The following is a 17,756-nucleotide window of genomic DNA, read 5'->3' as shown; positions in this document are numbered from 1 at the left end:
CCTCCCATGCGCCCAAACGGTGGTTCCCCCCCCCATAAGGGGTATCAGCGCACTCAGGACAAATTGGACAACAACTTTTGGGGTCCAATTTCTGTTACCCTCGGAAAAATACAAAACTGGGGGTTAAAAAATAATTTTTGTGGGAAAAAATGTTTGTTTTATTTTTACGGCTCTGCATTATAAACTTCTGTGAAGCCCTTGGTGGGTCAAAGTGCTCACCACACATCTAGATAAGTTCCTTAGGGGGTCTACTTTCCAAAATGGTGTCACTTGTGGGGTGTTTCAATGTTTAGGCACATCAGTGGCTCTCCAAACGCAACATGGCGTCCCATTTCAATTCCTGTCAATTTTGCATTGAAAAGTGAAACGGTCCTCCTTCCCTTCCCATGCGTCCAAACAGTGGTTTACCCCCACATATGGGGTATTAACGTACTCAGGACAAATTTTACAACAACTTTTGGGGTCCAATTTCTTCTCTTACCCTTGGGAAAATAAAAAATTGGGGGCGAAAATATAATTTTTGTGAAAAAAAATGATTTTTTATTTTTACGGTTCTGCATTATAAACTTTTGTAAAGCACTTGGTGGGTCAAAGTGCTCACCACACCACCACACCTCTAGATAAGTTCCTTAGGGGGTCTACTTTCCAAAATGGTGTCACTTGTGGGGGGTTTCAATGTTTAGGCACATCAGTGGCTCTCCAAACGCAACATGGCGTCCCATCTCAATTCCAGTCAATTTTGCATTGAACAGTCAAATGGCGCTCCTTCGCTTCCGAGCTCTGTCATGCGCCCAAACAGTGGTTTACCTCGACATATGGGGTATCGGCGTACTCAGGACAAATTGTACAACAACGTTTGGGGTCTATTTTCTCCTGTTACCCTTGGTAAAATAAAACAAATTGGAGCTGAAGTAAATTTTTTGTGAAAAAAAGTTAAATGTTAATTTTTATTTAAACATTCCAAAAATTCCTGTAAAACACCTGAAGGGTTAATAAACTTCTTGAATGTGGTTTTGAGCACCTTGAGGGGTGCAGTTTTTAGAATGGTGTCACACTTAGGTATTTTCTATCATATAGACCCCTCAAAATGACTTCAAATGTGATGTGGTCCCTATAAAAAAATGGTGTCGGAAAAATGAGAAATTGCTGGTCAACTTTTAACCCTTATAACTCCTTAAAAAAAAAAAATTTGGTTCCAAAATTGTGCTGATGTAAAGTAGACATTTCGGAAATGTTACTTATTAAGTATTTTGTGTGACATAACTCTGTGATTTAATTGCATAAAAATTCAAAGTTGGAAAATTGCAAAATTTTCGCCAAATTTTTGTTTTTTTCACAAATAAACGCAGGTAATATCAAAGAAATTTTACCACTATCATGAAGTACAATATGTCACGAGAAAACAATGTCAGAATCACCGGGATCCGTTGAAGCGTTCCAGAGTTATAACCTCATAAAGGGACAGTGGTCAGAATTGTAAAAATTGGCCCGGTCCATAACGTGCAAATCACCCTTAGGGGTAAAGGGGTTAAGCTAAACAATAAAAAAACAACAAAAAACCCACATATATATAATGTAAGCTTGGCATTGCTGAAATCGCACTTACCTCAAATTGCCCGGTCATTTTTACAGAATAAATGCCATAAAAATAAACCCGCAAATAGCAAAACAATGGTACAATTCTGTTTCATTTCACCTTGGAATTTTTTCTTGTTTTTCAATACATTATATGGCAAAATAGACATTCAGAATTACAACTTATTCTGTAAACCCCCCCCCCAAAAAAAACAAGTTCCCATATGGCTATATAGACTGGAAAAAAAAGTGTCACATCCATAAAAAGGGGTTAAAGATATCTGCCAACCCTATTTTGAGCCAACCCATACCCTTGTAATACTCATACATGAATATGCTAAAAAGATCAGATCATGGAAAAAAATAAAAGTTAGAAAATAACCGTTGTTGTCAGCAATGCCGCAAAGAAGCATTCCTCCCATCCAGGTTTTTTGTCCTTTTAATACATTGCAGTCATCATATTATATAGCACTGTGCACTTACAATTGCTCATTTTGCTTTTCTACCCAAATAATTCTTCTCTTTTCCATTAAGTGTATGACATCAGGTGAGTCAAAACTCACAAGCTGAATCCGTCTAAGCTCTATGTAGAAACAGGTCAATTTTCCCTGCATGACACATCAGTCACTGCAAAAGTTATTAACAGAGGGAGGAGGGAGCAGCTGAGTCAGGAGGTGAAAAGGGGAATGAATTATACAGAGGAAAAAAGACTTCCTGCTTCTTTATAGAGCAGAGAAAATAACAATTAGCTGAGAAGAAAGGCAAAATGAGCAATTGTAAGGACACAGTGCTATATAATATGATGACTGCAATATATTAAGAGGATACAAATTTTGATGGGAGGAGGAGGAGGGCTTCTTTAAGAAGCCACAACGCCCTGATGGCAAATATAAATATAGTTTGCATGCCATTAATAGATCAGTCAACAATCCCATTTAACCAAAAAGGAAACAGAATCAACTTTCAAAAAACTAATTTTAATCAAAACAAAAAAAATTGTTGATCATTAACAAGTTTATAAAACAGTGATTTAGTTACATAAATAAATTGATATCAGTGTATCAAATCTTAATTACTTTCAACTTCATGAGCATGTTTACATGGGGTGATGAAGTACAACCTTTTTACCTAGTATAATAAATAAAATTAAGAGCATGAAAGTTCTCTTTTTCTTCTAAACAAAAATACTTACAAACATACCTAAAGCATGTTCTCTAATGAAGGGAACGAGAGACACTAGACAACTTTTGCACCAAAAATATAAAATAAAATTAAAAATAATAATAAAAATAAATGCTTTAGTAAGCACAAGGATACAGAACCATTCAGCTAAAATAAAAAAGGACACAATATCGGAACCAATAAGTTGGTATTTAATTATAATGAACAGTTTGGTAGTTAGATCTCCAGTTTGGTTATTTTAAAGCATTAAGACAAGGCAAGATAGAAGGCTGTTTTTTTTTTTGTTTGATTAAATCTAGAGGCAAAAAATAAAATAAAAAAATAATAAAAATATAAGGAAATTGAACACGTTTGAACAGTCATACCTATGCAACTTTCTGTCCTGCACAAAGTCAAAACACCTATGCAGACATGTATAATTATAGGTTAGCTTATTGTTAGCTTGCTGCCAAGGCGTCATGGATGAACATTTATTTTTGGATGCATTTTTTTTTTTCAGTTTGTTAAAGTGTCTCTTGGAAGATCGTTCTGTGGCCCCAAACCCCCTTTTTTTGTGGCATATTATAGTATTAATGCTAAGGCTTGCAGCTCTGGCTAATAGAGGATGTCTCTTTCTCTAATTTAAGAAGCCAGGTATGCGTATAGTAATGTAAAATATTCCTAAAAGAAAGAAATAATAATAATAATAAAAAAATGTATTTTCCAACCAGTATCAGCCCAGCCATGCAGTGAATCAAGGTGGCTCTGCATAGATGCCCAGCATGTAATGATCACCACCAACGCCAACACTGAAGCGAGGCTCATGTCTCACTTGGATATGTTCTCCTCCCGTGTTTAGTCTGTTTAAAACCAAGCTACTGCAGCTTCAAGTATTTTGCATTACATAGAATAATCTTTATAAATTAGTTAATGTTATACTTTGTTTTCAATATTCAGACATATACTATAATATATATATACAGTACAATAAATGCTCTCATTCTTTATTTCTTGATAATCCCTGAGAATGTATGTTGACAGTCGCTAAGTTTCCACACGCTTGTGGTGCCATGCTTTTAGATGAACCGCGTTGCAAAGCCACATAAAGTCAGCCTTAATTATTTTTTTGTGTGTATTTTTCACATCTTACTAGTATTGTAGGTTTTTTTGGGGGGTAATGGGGGGGAGTTCTTGTGGTTCAGTATGTTGAAATGTAAGAATGGTATACAGAGAAGTAAAGCTGGATCCTTTCGAGGTACTTGTCGCGGGGATGAAGGGTTTAAGGATTTTTTCTTTTTTTTAAAGTTTGGTATTTCTTCTTCTTCAAGATTTTCTGTCTCTTAAAGCCATTTGCGTTTTTGTTTTTTTTTTATTTTCTTTTTTCCTTTCAGGCTGTGAACGAATACAGACACAGGAGAGCTATGTGGGCTTTTGCCACTCGACAACATATACTCAGTGTAAACCAAACCTTAAACCTCTCTCACACACAGATACTAAAAAAACAAAAAGAAAAAAATATAAAAAAAAAACAAAAAAAACAAACACAAACTTTCACAACATGACAATTTAGTTTGCAAACTCAATTTAACTATACAGATAATACCGGTGTGGCTCTTTTTTTTTTTTTGTTTTGACTTTTTTTTTTCTTAAGTTAAAAAGGATAAAAAGGCAGGCTCAAGTAAAAACAAACCTTCTCCCCCCCTCCCCCATTCACACATTGTCAACCGAAGCGCTCACGGACCAGCATCATCAGTTTCTTTTTTCCTTTGTAGATTTGTTTTAGGTTGTCGATGAACTGTGTAAACTGAATGTGTCCGTCGTGAGCCATTAAGAAGGTCTCTCGGGCCTTGCTAAGAAACTCTATAAATTCACTGTAGTGTCGAGGACTGATGTGTGTGAGCCGCGAATGTGTTGTGTTTATGTAGGCCCCGATTGTGGCATCCAAGAGCTGTCTCAAAGGGGATTTGTCCAGTGACATAAGCTTGCCAGAGTTCCTCCGTCCATGAAGTCCCACCATCCCAGGGGTGGTCAAAGTGCACCTGCGCAAAATGTCCGAAAGTACTGTTGCACATTTGACACTAGTGACCACAAGAGGTATTATCGCTGCTAGCTCATTTTTCCCAAGAGAGTGGCTGAGCGCACATGCCCACAAAACGTCATTAATGGCAGGGTGTGTATCCTGGTTGTAACTCAGGTTCAGATGCGTCATGGCCAAGGTAGCCAACTTGTATGCCCTCATGGGGTAACCGCGGTGTTCCATGTACCGCGCTATCGTGAAAAGTTGTGTGTAGCTCATGCCAGTCGCAGCAGCATCCAGAACAATTTGGTAAGCAGTCTCAAAAGCTATGTGATCCTTTTCACATAAAGTAAGTGCTGACAGGGCACAGTTTTGAGGGTCCTTCATGGCACACTGGAGCGCAAGCGTCCTAGCACTGCCGGCCAGCTTTTCCTGTTGATGGCAGTCCAGATGCAATCGGACAATGGTGCTGTTGGACATCACCGTGGTGGCTACGATGCTAGTGGCCTCCGTTGGCGTGAAGAGAGTGAACCAGCTCTGCATGATGCTGTCAAGTGCATAAACACCTGCATACAAGAGGAGAGGAGAATTACCAAGGGCGTCCACATTCGTATTTCTGGACGGACTCAATGGCTGACTCATATTAATATGCACAATAATGTGCCTTATTCTGTCCTAACAAAGTGGCTGTAATAAATCCACTACAAATGGCAGCAGTAGTTTCACAATTTTATGATTTTTTTTTCCATATCACATATCAAAATTTGGAAGAGGGCAAACCTGCAAGGGATATGGAAATAGGATTCCAAGAAGAGCATTTTCGTAAGCTTTAATGGCATGGAACAGATTTTTTGCAGAAACAGATTGTCCCATTTACCTGAATGGTGCCGGCCGCCAAAGTCGGCTCATTTCGATAAATGGAAATGATCAGAGCTGTTTCTGCCTCACATCTGTAACATAGGAACATGGCTCCCAAGAAACCAATTGTATAACTACTACTGAGAATAAAACAGGCTGGTGGAAGGGTGTAGGGGACCCAAAATCTGCCAAGATGGACAAGTTTCCATGCAATGAGCAAAGGTACACAAATTGCACTGTAATTAATACTAGTGAAGTTGTGCAGGCAAACTACAAACCCAACTGAGCGGCACTATGTACTCACCTACTTCAGTCGCACAAGTTACCAGCCATCGGACCATTTCCCGCCGCCGCCAGTTTAAAGTGGATAACGTCATACGCATTACCTATAAAGAAGGATGGCAATGCTATTAAGATGGCAGCTTAGGAAGAGTACATGCACAGTATCACTGTACTCCTTTCACATGGACTTCTTTAAAGAAGAGCTGTCACCAGGTCAAAAGTGCCCAGTTTTTGTCCTTTTATTCCTGCTGATTCCCTGAGTATTATTATTATTATTATTTTTTTAAATCTACATCGCAGTTCCAGAGATATGGGCCTTTTTAATTGGTAATTATTTTTTACTGTATTTTCCAATGTGGCAGTGCTCAAGGGGTAATAATGCAGAAGACCATGAAAAAGACAATAAAAAGGCCCTTATCTCTGTATTAAAAAAACAAAACGTCAGGCACACAGGGGAACAATGGGAAACAAAACAAGAGCACAAACTGGACACATGTTTTCTTGATAAGATCAAGCCCACTTTCAAAACACACTTAAAAAATTGTAAAGTTAAAGAAGACAACCATTGGCCAAAATGCAAAGCAGTTTCAAAGATCGTGGGTCACTCTGAAGGACCAGAACTGTATATGCACAGCCATTGATTGTAATGACCACCGATTTTCCGTGTGGAGGTGTTGCAAGTGCGGAGGTGCTGCAAGTGCGGAGGTGAGGCAAGTGCGGAGGTGAGGCAAGTTCAGAGGTGAGGCAAGTTCAGAGGTGAGGCAAGTGCGGAGGTGAGGCAAGTGCGGAGGTGAGGCAAATTCAGAGGTGAGGCAAGTGCGGAGGTGAGGCAAGTGCGGAGGTGAGGCAAATTCAGAGGTGAGGCAAATTCAGAGGTGAGGCAAATTCAGAGGTGAGGCAAGTTCAGAGGTGAGGCAAGTTCAGAGGTGAGGCAAGTGCAGAGGTGAGGCAAGTGCAGAGGTGAGGCAAGTGCAGAGGTGAGGCAAGTGCAGAGGTGAGGCAAGTGCAGAGGTGAGGCAAGTTCAGAGGTGAGGCAAGTGCAGCGGTGAGGCAAGTTCAGAGGTGAGGCAAGTGCAGAGGTGAGGCAAGTGCAGAGGTGAGGCAAGTGCAGAGGTGAGGCAAGTGCAGAGGTGAGGCAAGTGCAGAGGTGAGGCAAGTGCAGAGGTGAGGCAAGTTCAGAGGTGAGGCAAGTGCAGCGGTGAGGCAAGTTCAGAGGTGAGGCAAGTGCAGAGGTGAGGCAAGTTCAGAGGTGAGGCAAGTTCAGAGGTGAGGCAAGTGCAGAGGTGAGGAAAGTGCAGAGGTGAGGAAAGTGCAGAGGTGAGGAAAGTGCAGAGGTGAGGCAAGTGCAGCGGTGAGGCAAGTTCAGAGGTGAGGCAAGTTCAGAGGTGAGGCAAGTTCAGAGGTGAGGCAAGTGCAGAGGTGAGGCAAGTGCAGAGGTGAGGAAAGTGCAGAGGTGAGGAAAGTGCAGAGGTGAGGAAAGTGCAGAGGTGAGGAAAGTGCAGAGGTGAGGAAAGTGCAGAGGTGAGGAAAGTGCAGAGGTGAGGAATGTGCAGAAGTGAGGAGAGTGCAGAAGTGAGGAGAGTGCAGGGGTGAGGAAAGTGCAGGGGTGAGGAAAGTGCAGGGGTGAGGAAAGTGCAGGGGTGAGGAAAGTGCAGAGGTGAGGAAAGTGCAGAGGTGAGGAAAGTGCAGAAGTGAGGAAAGTGCAGAAGTGAGGAAAGTGCAGGGGTGAGGAAAGTGCAGAGGTGAGGATAGTGCAGAGGTAAGGAAAGTGCAGAAGTGAGGAAAGTGCAGAAGTGAGGAAAGTGCAGAGGTGAGGAAAGTGCAGAAGTGAGGAAAGTGCAGAGGTGCTGCAAGTGGAGAGGTGAAGAAAGTGCAGAGGTGCTGCAAGTGGGGAGGTGAGGAAAGTGCAGAGGTGCTGCAAGTGGGGAGGTGAGGAAAGTGCAGAGGTGCTGCAAGTGGAGAGGTGAGGAAAGTGGAGAGGTGCTGCAGGGGAACTTACCACCTGATACTGGATTCCCCAGGCGCCCTATTAGGAGGACAACCTATGACAAGAGTCACTTGCCAGACAACTTTTTAAGGCCATATTTTATTCCAGTATTTATGTAATTTGATATCTGGATTGCTGTGGGATTAAAAAGCACTTCAATTCTAAAAAAAACCCACAGCTTTCATTTTCTTTGCTGCCACCAGAATGATAATCTGCAATTGTGTATGTCATGGGAGAAGGTCGGTTTCACACATTCGACTTTCAAGGGCTGAGTACGGACTGCAATATCCCATCCAGCCATGGCTCTCCTGACCCAAACTGAATAGCCTTATAAGTATTTGCCAAGGCTGTAGATTTTGGGTCAGGAGATTTGAGGCATATCCAGACATCTAGGTCCCCATGCAAATCTGGCCTAATATAGAACACGGCATCATTCGTATTAGGACCCTGGAAGGTCACTTTGTGAGGACATTGTTTTTTTCTGATCTACTTTGACAAGTCTTACCATTACAGCCTATTATCAATCTATTGGTAATTGACCGATTAGCATATTGACAATGGAAGGAGGCAGAATCTTTAACAGGCCTCAATTATAGTGACATATTTCCTAGGCAGGCTGAAAATTATCCTAATCACCACAACGGCCCGCAGAACCAAGACGCTGGGCTCTTCCACAAATAATGAATCTTGGGATTTGATCGGTTCCATTCATTTTTTTTTGCAGCACTGGTAAAAAGCTGATGCACCGTTCTGATTGTACATGCCGAATGTACCAGGGGAAATGCGTTTTGCTTTGCAGTGTATAAAAGGAAAAAAAAAAATGCCTATTTTGAATGTTGTCCATTTACCACTCGGGAATACAGGAATTGATTTCACACGCTGTTTGGCAACACTATTAGAGGGCCCATAGATAACCATTATGAGGAATCAATATGGAGCGTAACCTATACATCACCCCTCTGCTCAATATTCAGGTGTTGTGCAAAAGGTGGTGCAACCTATGTAGAAAATTAATAGAAGAATTGGAACTACAAATCCCAGCAACATCGCTGCTGCATAGTAACACTCAATATGACTAATGGATGTTACCAACCTGAAGGCCCAGCTCCAAGGATACTTTCAGCAGCGTTATGTCTGGTAAGCTGTCCATTAACGTTGCGATTTTGAATGCATCTTGTGCTAGTTTAAATATGTGCGATGAGGAGTGAATATTTTTCTGGATGGATTCTAACACTGTTTCCAGTCTCCTAACATCACCTGCAGATGGAAGAGGAGAAAAGGCATTTCATCAGCATCTAGGTACATGCAAAATTACTTATTCCAGGCACAACACAAGAATCAGTGGAGGAAACCCCGTGAAGAAAGCACATGGTCCTGAAGCATGGCTGATCAGGGGGAGCTTTAACGCAAACACGTCGTTCTCAGTGAAAGTACAACTATTTCACACAAAAATAATAAAAAAGTCTAGATGTGACCACTCTTGCGTTACCAATTCCTAAAAACCGAAAATCGATTGTATATTTGTTGTATATGCGGGTCACACTGACAAGTTTAATACTTCATGAGCCAAAAGGACTTACAAACACCTGGTTCTTACACATCGGGCTGTAGGCGGCAAAAGTCTGAACACCCAGGAGCCTTCACATTGAGTTTTTCAGTTAAAAAGGGGTTATTCAATATAGATTATAAATCTACATGTACACATCTGTACAGGACACTTAAACAGACGTGTTACACTATACGTTGAAAAAAAACCAACAAATTTGGATTTTTCATTCAGCCTCATTATCCCCGGTGAATCAGCCCTCACCATGCCGTCGGCCTTAAGAATGAGGCATTCTGTCACTTGCTGGTAAAGAGGTCACTGATACCAGCGCGGGCCTGTAATAGGAGGTTTTCCACAAATCAACTGAGTGGTAGACGTGGGGCGAATTTATTCAAGAGGAATTTTATTCTCCTCAAATTTTACAAAAATCTCTTATTGTTGAGAATGTCTGGCTGCCATTCTTCTGAACTGGAAAGGGTGGGTGTGGTTCAATAAAGTACTGCCACACAAGCATAGGGAGATGACCAAAAACTGTCCATAGAGTCCATACAAGGTCCAAAGCCAGTTCTTTTGGTTTGCAAAAAACATGGTTGTCTGGGAAATTAAGATACAATCTGGTTTCTTCACAGTGGGTATATGCAAGTGCTGCGGCACTGCGAAAAGAATCTCCAGAGAAGACCCACGCAAGGTTGTTATCTGCGTATTGTACGTGTTCTACAATGCTATGGGGTCTATCCAGGAACCAGAGCATGAATGTAGAATTTATATATAAAAAAAAACAAAAACATACCACCACACATGAATACTCATCTCTGGTCACCCCACTGCTCACTCCCTGGTCCTCAAGGTTTTTTCCCCCTACTGCTGCAGCCTGCCACTTCACTATAAAAGGGACTTACATCCGCGACCAGGCCTTGGAGGTCACTGCGCGTCGTATGGTTGTGTCGTACGTCAAGACTTCACAATCTTAAGATGCGCCCCAGGGCTGTGGAGTCAGAGTCGTGGAGTCGGAGCCCATTTTGGTGGAGTCGGTCTCATGGAAATTGATGAGTCGGAGTTGCAGGTTTGGCTTACCGACTCCACAGCCTTGTGGAATCGGAGTCCGTTTTAGTGGAGTCTGAGTCGGTGTCATGAAAATTGAGGAGTCAGAGGTTTGGCTTACTAAATCCACAGCCCTGACATTGCGCACGGACCTGGTTCTAGAGTGGCCATGCACTGCCCTCTGTTGTGGTACAGATGATGCTAGTCACTGGTCTCAGTGGTTACGTCATTAGACGACACGTCATTGGATGCTCAACGGTAAATAGGGTGCCGGATACTGTAGAAACAGGCGGCTATAAGGCATGCTAATTTGTGACGTTTTTTTGCTGTGTTTTTTTTTTATGCAAATTTTCAGCTGCGGTTTACAGTACCAGTCTATGAGATTTCAGAAATCTCATGCACACCCCCTTTTTTTCCCCTCAGTATTTTTTTTGCCGAATGCAGCATGTCGATTCTTTCTGCACCTCTGAAAGTAATGGGTGATGAAAAAACGCAGGCATTAGCTTTTCCAGCGTTTTTTGTGCCAAAACCTTATGAAGTAGAACATGATTTTTTTCGTCACTAAACTTCCTCAGCATCACAAAAGAGAAATGTTGCATGAAAAAGATGCAGCAAAAACAACGCAAAACAAAAACAAGCAAAACCTGCTATTTTTTTTCCGGCAGCTTCTTTACAGCCAAGAGAGCCACGTGTGAACATAGCCTAAAGCCCGCGGGTATTTGTTTTAGCACAATCCATACTTTTTTTATATTATGCAACCCTTTTAAAAGGGCAACAGAGAATCAATTTCCTGTAGAAATTGGAGAGAATTGTTTCCTCCAAATTATGGGCCTCATGTATTAAATGAAAACCTTTGTAGCCCCCACAATTCTGCATATGCTGGTAGGGTGTACTCGCAGCCATCTGAATACATTCACATCAAATATGCATGCTGCAGACCGGGGAATATTTATGCAAAATGCCTCACAGATAGCGGAGCAGCCCCATATCAACAATGCTAGTGATGAGCGAACGTGCTCAGATAAGGCGTTATCTGAGCATGCTCATGTGCTAACAGAGTGCCTTCGGCTGCTGTGTTCGAGTGCCTGCAGCTGCATGTCTCACAGCTGTTCGACAGTCGCAATTCGAGCAGGGATTGCCCAACAAACAGACAATCCCTGCATGTGTTGCGGCTGTTGAATGGCCACGAGACATGCACCCGCGGAGCTTCAAACATATTTTTTAAGCATGCCGAAGACACTCTGTTAGCACCCAAGCATGCTCGGATAACACCTTATCTAAGAACGTAGGCTCATCACTAAACAATGCCACTAGAATTTAGAATAAATGGCTTTGTGGTTTCAACAGGAAACTATTTTTATGCAAAGACCTTAGATTGTGGAGAGGTGCGCAGAACACTAGAGCTCGAGCACCAGCTCTCGCCACGCTGGTAACATGCTTGGCAATAGGACGTACCTTTGGCTGCGGTCAGCATTGTAGATGCCAGCTCACACTGCTGTGACTCAATATGACTCAGGGTGAACCAACGGGGATAACGGTTAGGAACAACTGAGGCGATGTGGTGTGGCCGGGACATGTCTCCAGTGGGAGCTGTGGATTCCAACACAAGCAACCTGCATGCAAAATAAAGAGATCAATTATTAAACTGAGGCCCAGTAATCACTTATTTCATAAGAAATAGGAATGTTTTCAATTCCGTATTAAGGAAACCGTCCAACTCCCGTCAGGAATTGTGCCCATGTCCTAACAAGACATGTGCATCAAAAACATGGCAGGCGTCGGACGGTTGCCTCGGCACGTGTCCAGTCTGCAAGCAGCAACTTCTTTCAACATCAAGTGTGGAAATGAGCTGGGCTGGAGAATCCTTATAGGAATGCTGATGCTCCAGGTTACATTGAGGCTAAAGTTCACATGTTGCGGAAAAGTTCCACTACGGATTTTTTTCACAAGTCCACATGTGTGAGGGGAAGATTTGGTTACGGATTTCACCCACAGAATTGAAATGGGTAACATCTGGACAAAAATGAGCAGATTTTGAAAACCCCATTGACTTGTACTGTACAGTGCTGCAGATTTGGGGTTTGGAGTCAGCATCGCAATCCTGAAAAAATTGTCACTTTGCTTTAGTCTTCCTATTACTTTCAGTGTCTGGTCCATGAGGGGTAAAGGTATCCAAACTTCATAAAGGAAAGACTGATAATCTGGCCTTATACTCAGAGGTTGGCACAGCCTTGCTCCAGTCTCCAGCACCACCATGTCTTCCAACTAAAGCCCCAGCGTTGAGCATCATTCACACTGCCACAATAGTGCTGCTGCATTTCATTGCCTGTAATTTTTTTGCAACCCTATAGTTATCCGCTAGAACTGTGGGGCGCTTGGGTCCTGTCTATTGGCTTCATGGTGGATAAATTATTGACCCTGTGCATGGGGTTATTAGATCTGGGGTGACTTGAGGAGATTGGGACTTACCTCATTGCTCGCAGTGCAATCTTGTATGCCAGTTCAGCATCGTGAGGTAGGAGGGAGGTGAAGAGATACTTGGCAAATGTGTGCATTGGAATACTCTCTCGATGGATGATTTCACCCAATCCACTGTATGGCCCAGCTGTGCCAAGAAAACATACATTACTTCAATGTGCTCACACCGCTCTGCATAATAACACAGGCACAAATACTAGGTCACGTCAGCATCTGCTGCCGTTCTGGCTACTTCACAGACACTGCAATGGGCGGCTCAGATCCCTCAGTTCCTAGCAGAAACCGCTTAGGAAAATTTAGGAAAAATAAAAAAACAGAAAACATACTGAACGGATTATAAAAACACATTGAATTTGCTAAAACCAGATTCTGGAACACATAACAGCAGGTATGTAAAAAAAAAACAAAAAAAAAAAACGGACAATTTCAGAAAATGAATGGTGGTTTTTGTATTAAAAGAGGTAATTTGCCTAAATACTTTATATAAAAATTCCGCACGGTTTCCAGGGCTCTGTATGAAATAGGTGCAATCATTGTTTGTTAGATTCACAGGGCCCTGGTCCGGCATACACGTGGCAGCTGCACCCGGGTAACCGGGGGCATGCTTGTGACGTGACACATGTTATGTTGCAGGAGCCTAGTAATCGCAAGAGGATGCTGGAGTTAAAGAGCGTCTGCCATGCCGGTCCACCCTGCCCAGATCCGGCTGCCACTAAGTATAGACGTGGACGTCAGACCAGGGTCCTGGGAATCTTTTTTTGGTCAAATCTACCTTTATATATTAAAATTGCATGGCACCCCCTCCACTGCAATAACTGATCAGATGTGTAGCGACTCACCTTCTAACAGGAAGACTGCTTGTTTTCTGAAGATTTTCACCAGCGTATCATCCAGCTCAATCTCTTGCAGTTTAGAAATGAGTTGCTCCTCGTTGCGGCAGACCTTCTCTTGTGCATACAAGCCATCTGGCATTATTCGCTGCTGCCCCAGCCCGATCAGCGCTACCTCCACCGCCAGCGTTAAGTACGACTCGCCTTCTTCAAGGAACTTGTGAGGAGACAGGTGTTGGTATTCCAGAGATTTACAATGCCCAAAGCCATCTGAGATACAACAGAACAGATCAGACTGCGGCAACATACAGAAATGTACAAAAATCGACGTTCTTACTGGTTTCTGCCATTTTGTGTAATATCCCGATAGGCTGAGGCACGCTGCGTCTCGTACCTCGGGGGTGCTAAGTTACCCAGATTTTGACTGCTCATGAATATTGATGGCATGCATTAGATGCTCTGCAGATAATGGCCGCACATACACTAGTGAAAGGCAGGCTTTTATTTATTACATTACGGTATACGGATGCAAGATTCACCGCTTTAAATTAGTATCAGTCCAAAGCAAATCATAAATTTCATTTTCTAGGAAAACCTGTCATCTACGACAGAAACGTCCCACAATTTCTTGTGACAAATCTCAATAATATCCCCTTAGAAGTTAATAACTCTGCAGCTGGAACGCCATCAATCATTCAGTACCAGCAGTGGGTATCCTGAGTCGCTTATTGAAATGCTGGCACCGAGCTAAGACACGCGCCACTGTCACGTCAATATGGAATTCAGATATAAAACATTAACAGTCTCATCCAATCCGTCCACTTCTGATAGAGAACATCGCAGCGAGTCTTAGTCATTTAAGGAGAGGTGGCCGTGTGATGTATCAGAATTTAAGACCACGGGGGCCCGCTACGATGCTCATGTATGACCACATATGTAGAACGTAAATGTGGCGTCTTTAGAAATGGGTATTTTCAAGATTGTAAGTGATCTTCTATCCATTGGTTAGGGAATAACTTCCTAATCACTGGGGATCTAACCATTGGGACTCTCACCGATCATAAGAACCGAGGCTCAAAGAAGCCCACTGTGAAAGGAGCCGTGGTCAATCGTGAGCAGGGTATTGTTGAGCGCTGCGCTTGGCTGCTCTTTTGCACAAACTTAATGAATGAATTGCAAAAAGGAGAAATAACTGAGTTTTTTAAGCTATAAAAATTCTTAATTTATTAGTTGACATCATAAAAAAGACAAAATGGAAAGTATAAAGATCGACAAAACAGTGTAGGTAACCAAGCACTTGCTACAATCAAGAAAAATATATGAGTGAATAAGTATTTTAGTATAAATATTAATCGACACGGTGGTCATTAATGTATCTGCAGTCATACAGGTATCATAGGTATATTGCAAAAACAAGGTTCCTACACATGACAATGGTGCAGACTGGTCCCCACATAGAAACAAGTCCCCAACAAGCCCTTTGAGTATTTAGCACGTTGCTTCCTCAGGGGGTCTAAGGAAGCAACATTCTAAGGACCTCCTGAGTAAGTAACATACTAAATATGCGAAACGTACGTTGGGGACTTGTTTCTATGTTGTGACCTTGCAATCTCCACTATTGTCAAGCGTAGAAGTCTTTTTTGCCATATTCCCATGATACCTGTATATCGGCATATACACTGGTGACCACTGTTATTCATATCTATACTGATATACACTTATGCACTCATTTTTCCTCATTGTTGCAAGTTTTCATATTCTGCTTGGCTACCTATTGGTTTTGTTGATCTTTGTACGCCATTTGCCTTTTTTATATGTCAACCAATCAATGAAGTTTGTCGTTTTCCTCCTTTTTGCAACTGATTACATGTGAAGTTGCTATTCATGTGTACTTGTGGTGGAAATAGCTGTGTAACCATGTACCTGTTGGATTTATAGTTTATAAGAATGAATGGAGCAGCAGTGTGTATGATGGACCACCGCTCGAGTCTCAGTGGGTTCTTTAGAGGCCTAGTTCTCAGGATAACTGGATTCCCAATGGTCAGGCCCACATTGATGGGGAAGTTCCCCTAAAACTTGACCATAATACTTTAAAATTAACCAATGGATGAAAGACCAAAAATATAAATCCAGTTGTGATTTTGATTATCTATATTCGAGGAGCCTGAAGGTACAGACTGTCATATGGATGTTGAATAAGGACTGGAGTTTTACCACGACCAATCCTTTATTCTCAAGGGTGATAAACTGCACAATATGTGAGCTGCCTGGTTCCATTGAACTGAGTTAGCATGTGAATATGGAGGTCTACAGGAAAAAAAAATGGTCTTACATCACAAGGCCAAACTAAAGGCCCCGTCACACTTAGCGACGCTAAAGCGATCCCGACAACGATACGACCTGTCAGGGATCGTTGCTGCGTCGCTATGTGGTCGCTGGTGAGATGTCAAACAGTGAGATCTTCCCAACGACGCAGCAGCGATGCGGCAACCTGTACAACGATGTCGTTGTGACCCTGTCACATGGCAGCTATTATGACGATTCAGACCTCGATGAGGGACGTCCTGTGTGACGTTGTAGTCACATTTGCGTTGCCTTTTCCGCGCCCATTCAGTTCCGATTGGTGGTCGCTACTGCGTTCTGATTGGTGGCGGCCTTGCCTTATGAGGCGACACAATAGCCCTTCCGTCCTTTGTTCCTGACCGCGTGGTGGTTTGCAGATCGTTGTAGAGTTCTCCGGCCAGCGACTCCTCTTCGATTTATCTATTCTTCAACGGTTCTTCTGACACCTAGGATGGAAGCGCTACTATGTCGCCTTCTGTTGAAGGCATGACCGCCAATCAGAACACAGTAGCGACCACCAATCGGAGCGGAGGGGTGCGGAAAAGGCAACGCAAATGCACGCCTATGTGTCGGTGTCTGAGTCGTCAACGAGGTCGTTGGTAAGGTGTCAAACACAGCGATGTGTGCTACCCAGTGGGACCTCAACGATCAAAAAAAGGTCCAGGCCATTCCGACACGACCAGCGATCTCACAGCAGGGGCCTGGTCACTGCTACGTGTCAAACATAGCGAGATCGCTACTGAGGTCGCTGTTGCGTCACAAAACTTGTGACTCAGCAGCGATCTCGCTGGCGACCTCGCTTAGTGTGAAGGTACCTTAAGGCTCTACTATGGCAGACAACATTAGCCGTGGGAAACCTATGTACAAAGGCCTGCTTTTCACATAAATAAATCAAGTACTTCATCTCTTGAAATACTCTTTAGACATCAAGTTGTAACAGTAAAACATCTCTCCCAAAGCCTTGGAACTTCACGGAACTACACATGAGGCCATCAGAAGCATTGACGGGCTTCTCTAGGGTCTACCAGAGCCCTTAATCTGTTGTAACATCTCAGGGGTTGCCTTACCTGAAAAATCTGGAAAGCCGTGAAACCCATCATCATCCACTCTGCAGGCCTCCATTAGACTGCTGAAGAGAGTACCAATTGGATCCAAAGGATGCCCTACCCAGCCTTCTAGATTGGTGATGGAAGTAACGCCTTTATGTAAAAGCTCTGTTAAAAGAAAAAAAAAAATCAAATATTTCCACCCAAAAGTAAAGGCTATATGATGGGTGATGTCTGATCTCTAGCACTTCACGAATCCCAGAAATGAAGGGGCAGTGCTGCAGACTTTCGGTGGTTGTTATCATTGCACAACCCGAAAACCGGCTGTGCAGGCAACTACAGCACAACCCAATAAAAGTGAATAGGTCCAGGTGCAATTCCTTGCTCAATGGGATGGCTGCGGAGTCGCTGTGTGGATAAAGACAGCAAAGGGGCTACTGGTCTGCAACATGATGGAACGTTAATTCTCACAGCTGGTGGAAGTCACTGCGGTCAGACCCCACCATTATGATGAGGTTATTGTCCCTTTAAATTTGGGAACCAAAATTGGAACTGCTGCCTTCACAAAATGAACATCTTATAAATGACATGT

The 17,756-nt window shown here is 42.7% G+C and overlaps 1 protein-coding gene across 1 annotated transcript in view; it reads right to left on the bottom strand.

The window, feature by feature from the left end:
• Nucleotides 1-4,037: 4,037 nt before the first annotated feature.
• ZSWIM6 (zinc finger SWIM-type containing 6) overlaps nt 4,038-17,756 on the bottom strand; it is a 108,380-nt gene continuing 94,661 nt past the window's right edge. The window contains exons 8-14 of the mRNA XM_069749112.1: nt 17,186-17,332; nt 13,785-14,045; nt 12,937-13,072; nt 11,923-12,080; nt 8,974-9,137; nt 5,916-5,997; nt 4,038-5,319 (exon numbers count right to left, since the gene is read on the bottom strand). Coding sequence (XP_069605213.1) covers nt 4,457-5,319; nt 5,916-5,997; nt 8,974-9,137; nt 11,923-12,080; nt 12,937-13,072; nt 13,785-14,045; nt 17,186-17,332 — 1,811 coding nt within the window. The 3' untranslated portion in view covers nt 4,038-4,456. The remainder of the gene's footprint in view (nt 5,320-5,915; nt 5,998-8,973; nt 9,138-11,922; nt 12,081-12,936; nt 13,073-13,784; nt 14,046-17,185; nt 17,333-17,756) is intronic.

Source organism: Ranitomeya imitator, chromosome 1 (genome assembly GCF_032444005.1).
Source record: "Ranitomeya imitator isolate aRanImi1 chromosome 1, aRanImi1.pri, whole genome shotgun sequence".
NCBI classification, from domain to species: domain Eukaryota; kingdom Metazoa; phylum Chordata; class Amphibia; order Anura; family Dendrobatidae; genus Ranitomeya; species Ranitomeya imitator.
The sequence above is the reverse complement of the archived record's forward strand: the minus strand, read 5'-3'. Positions and strand labels throughout refer to the sequence as shown.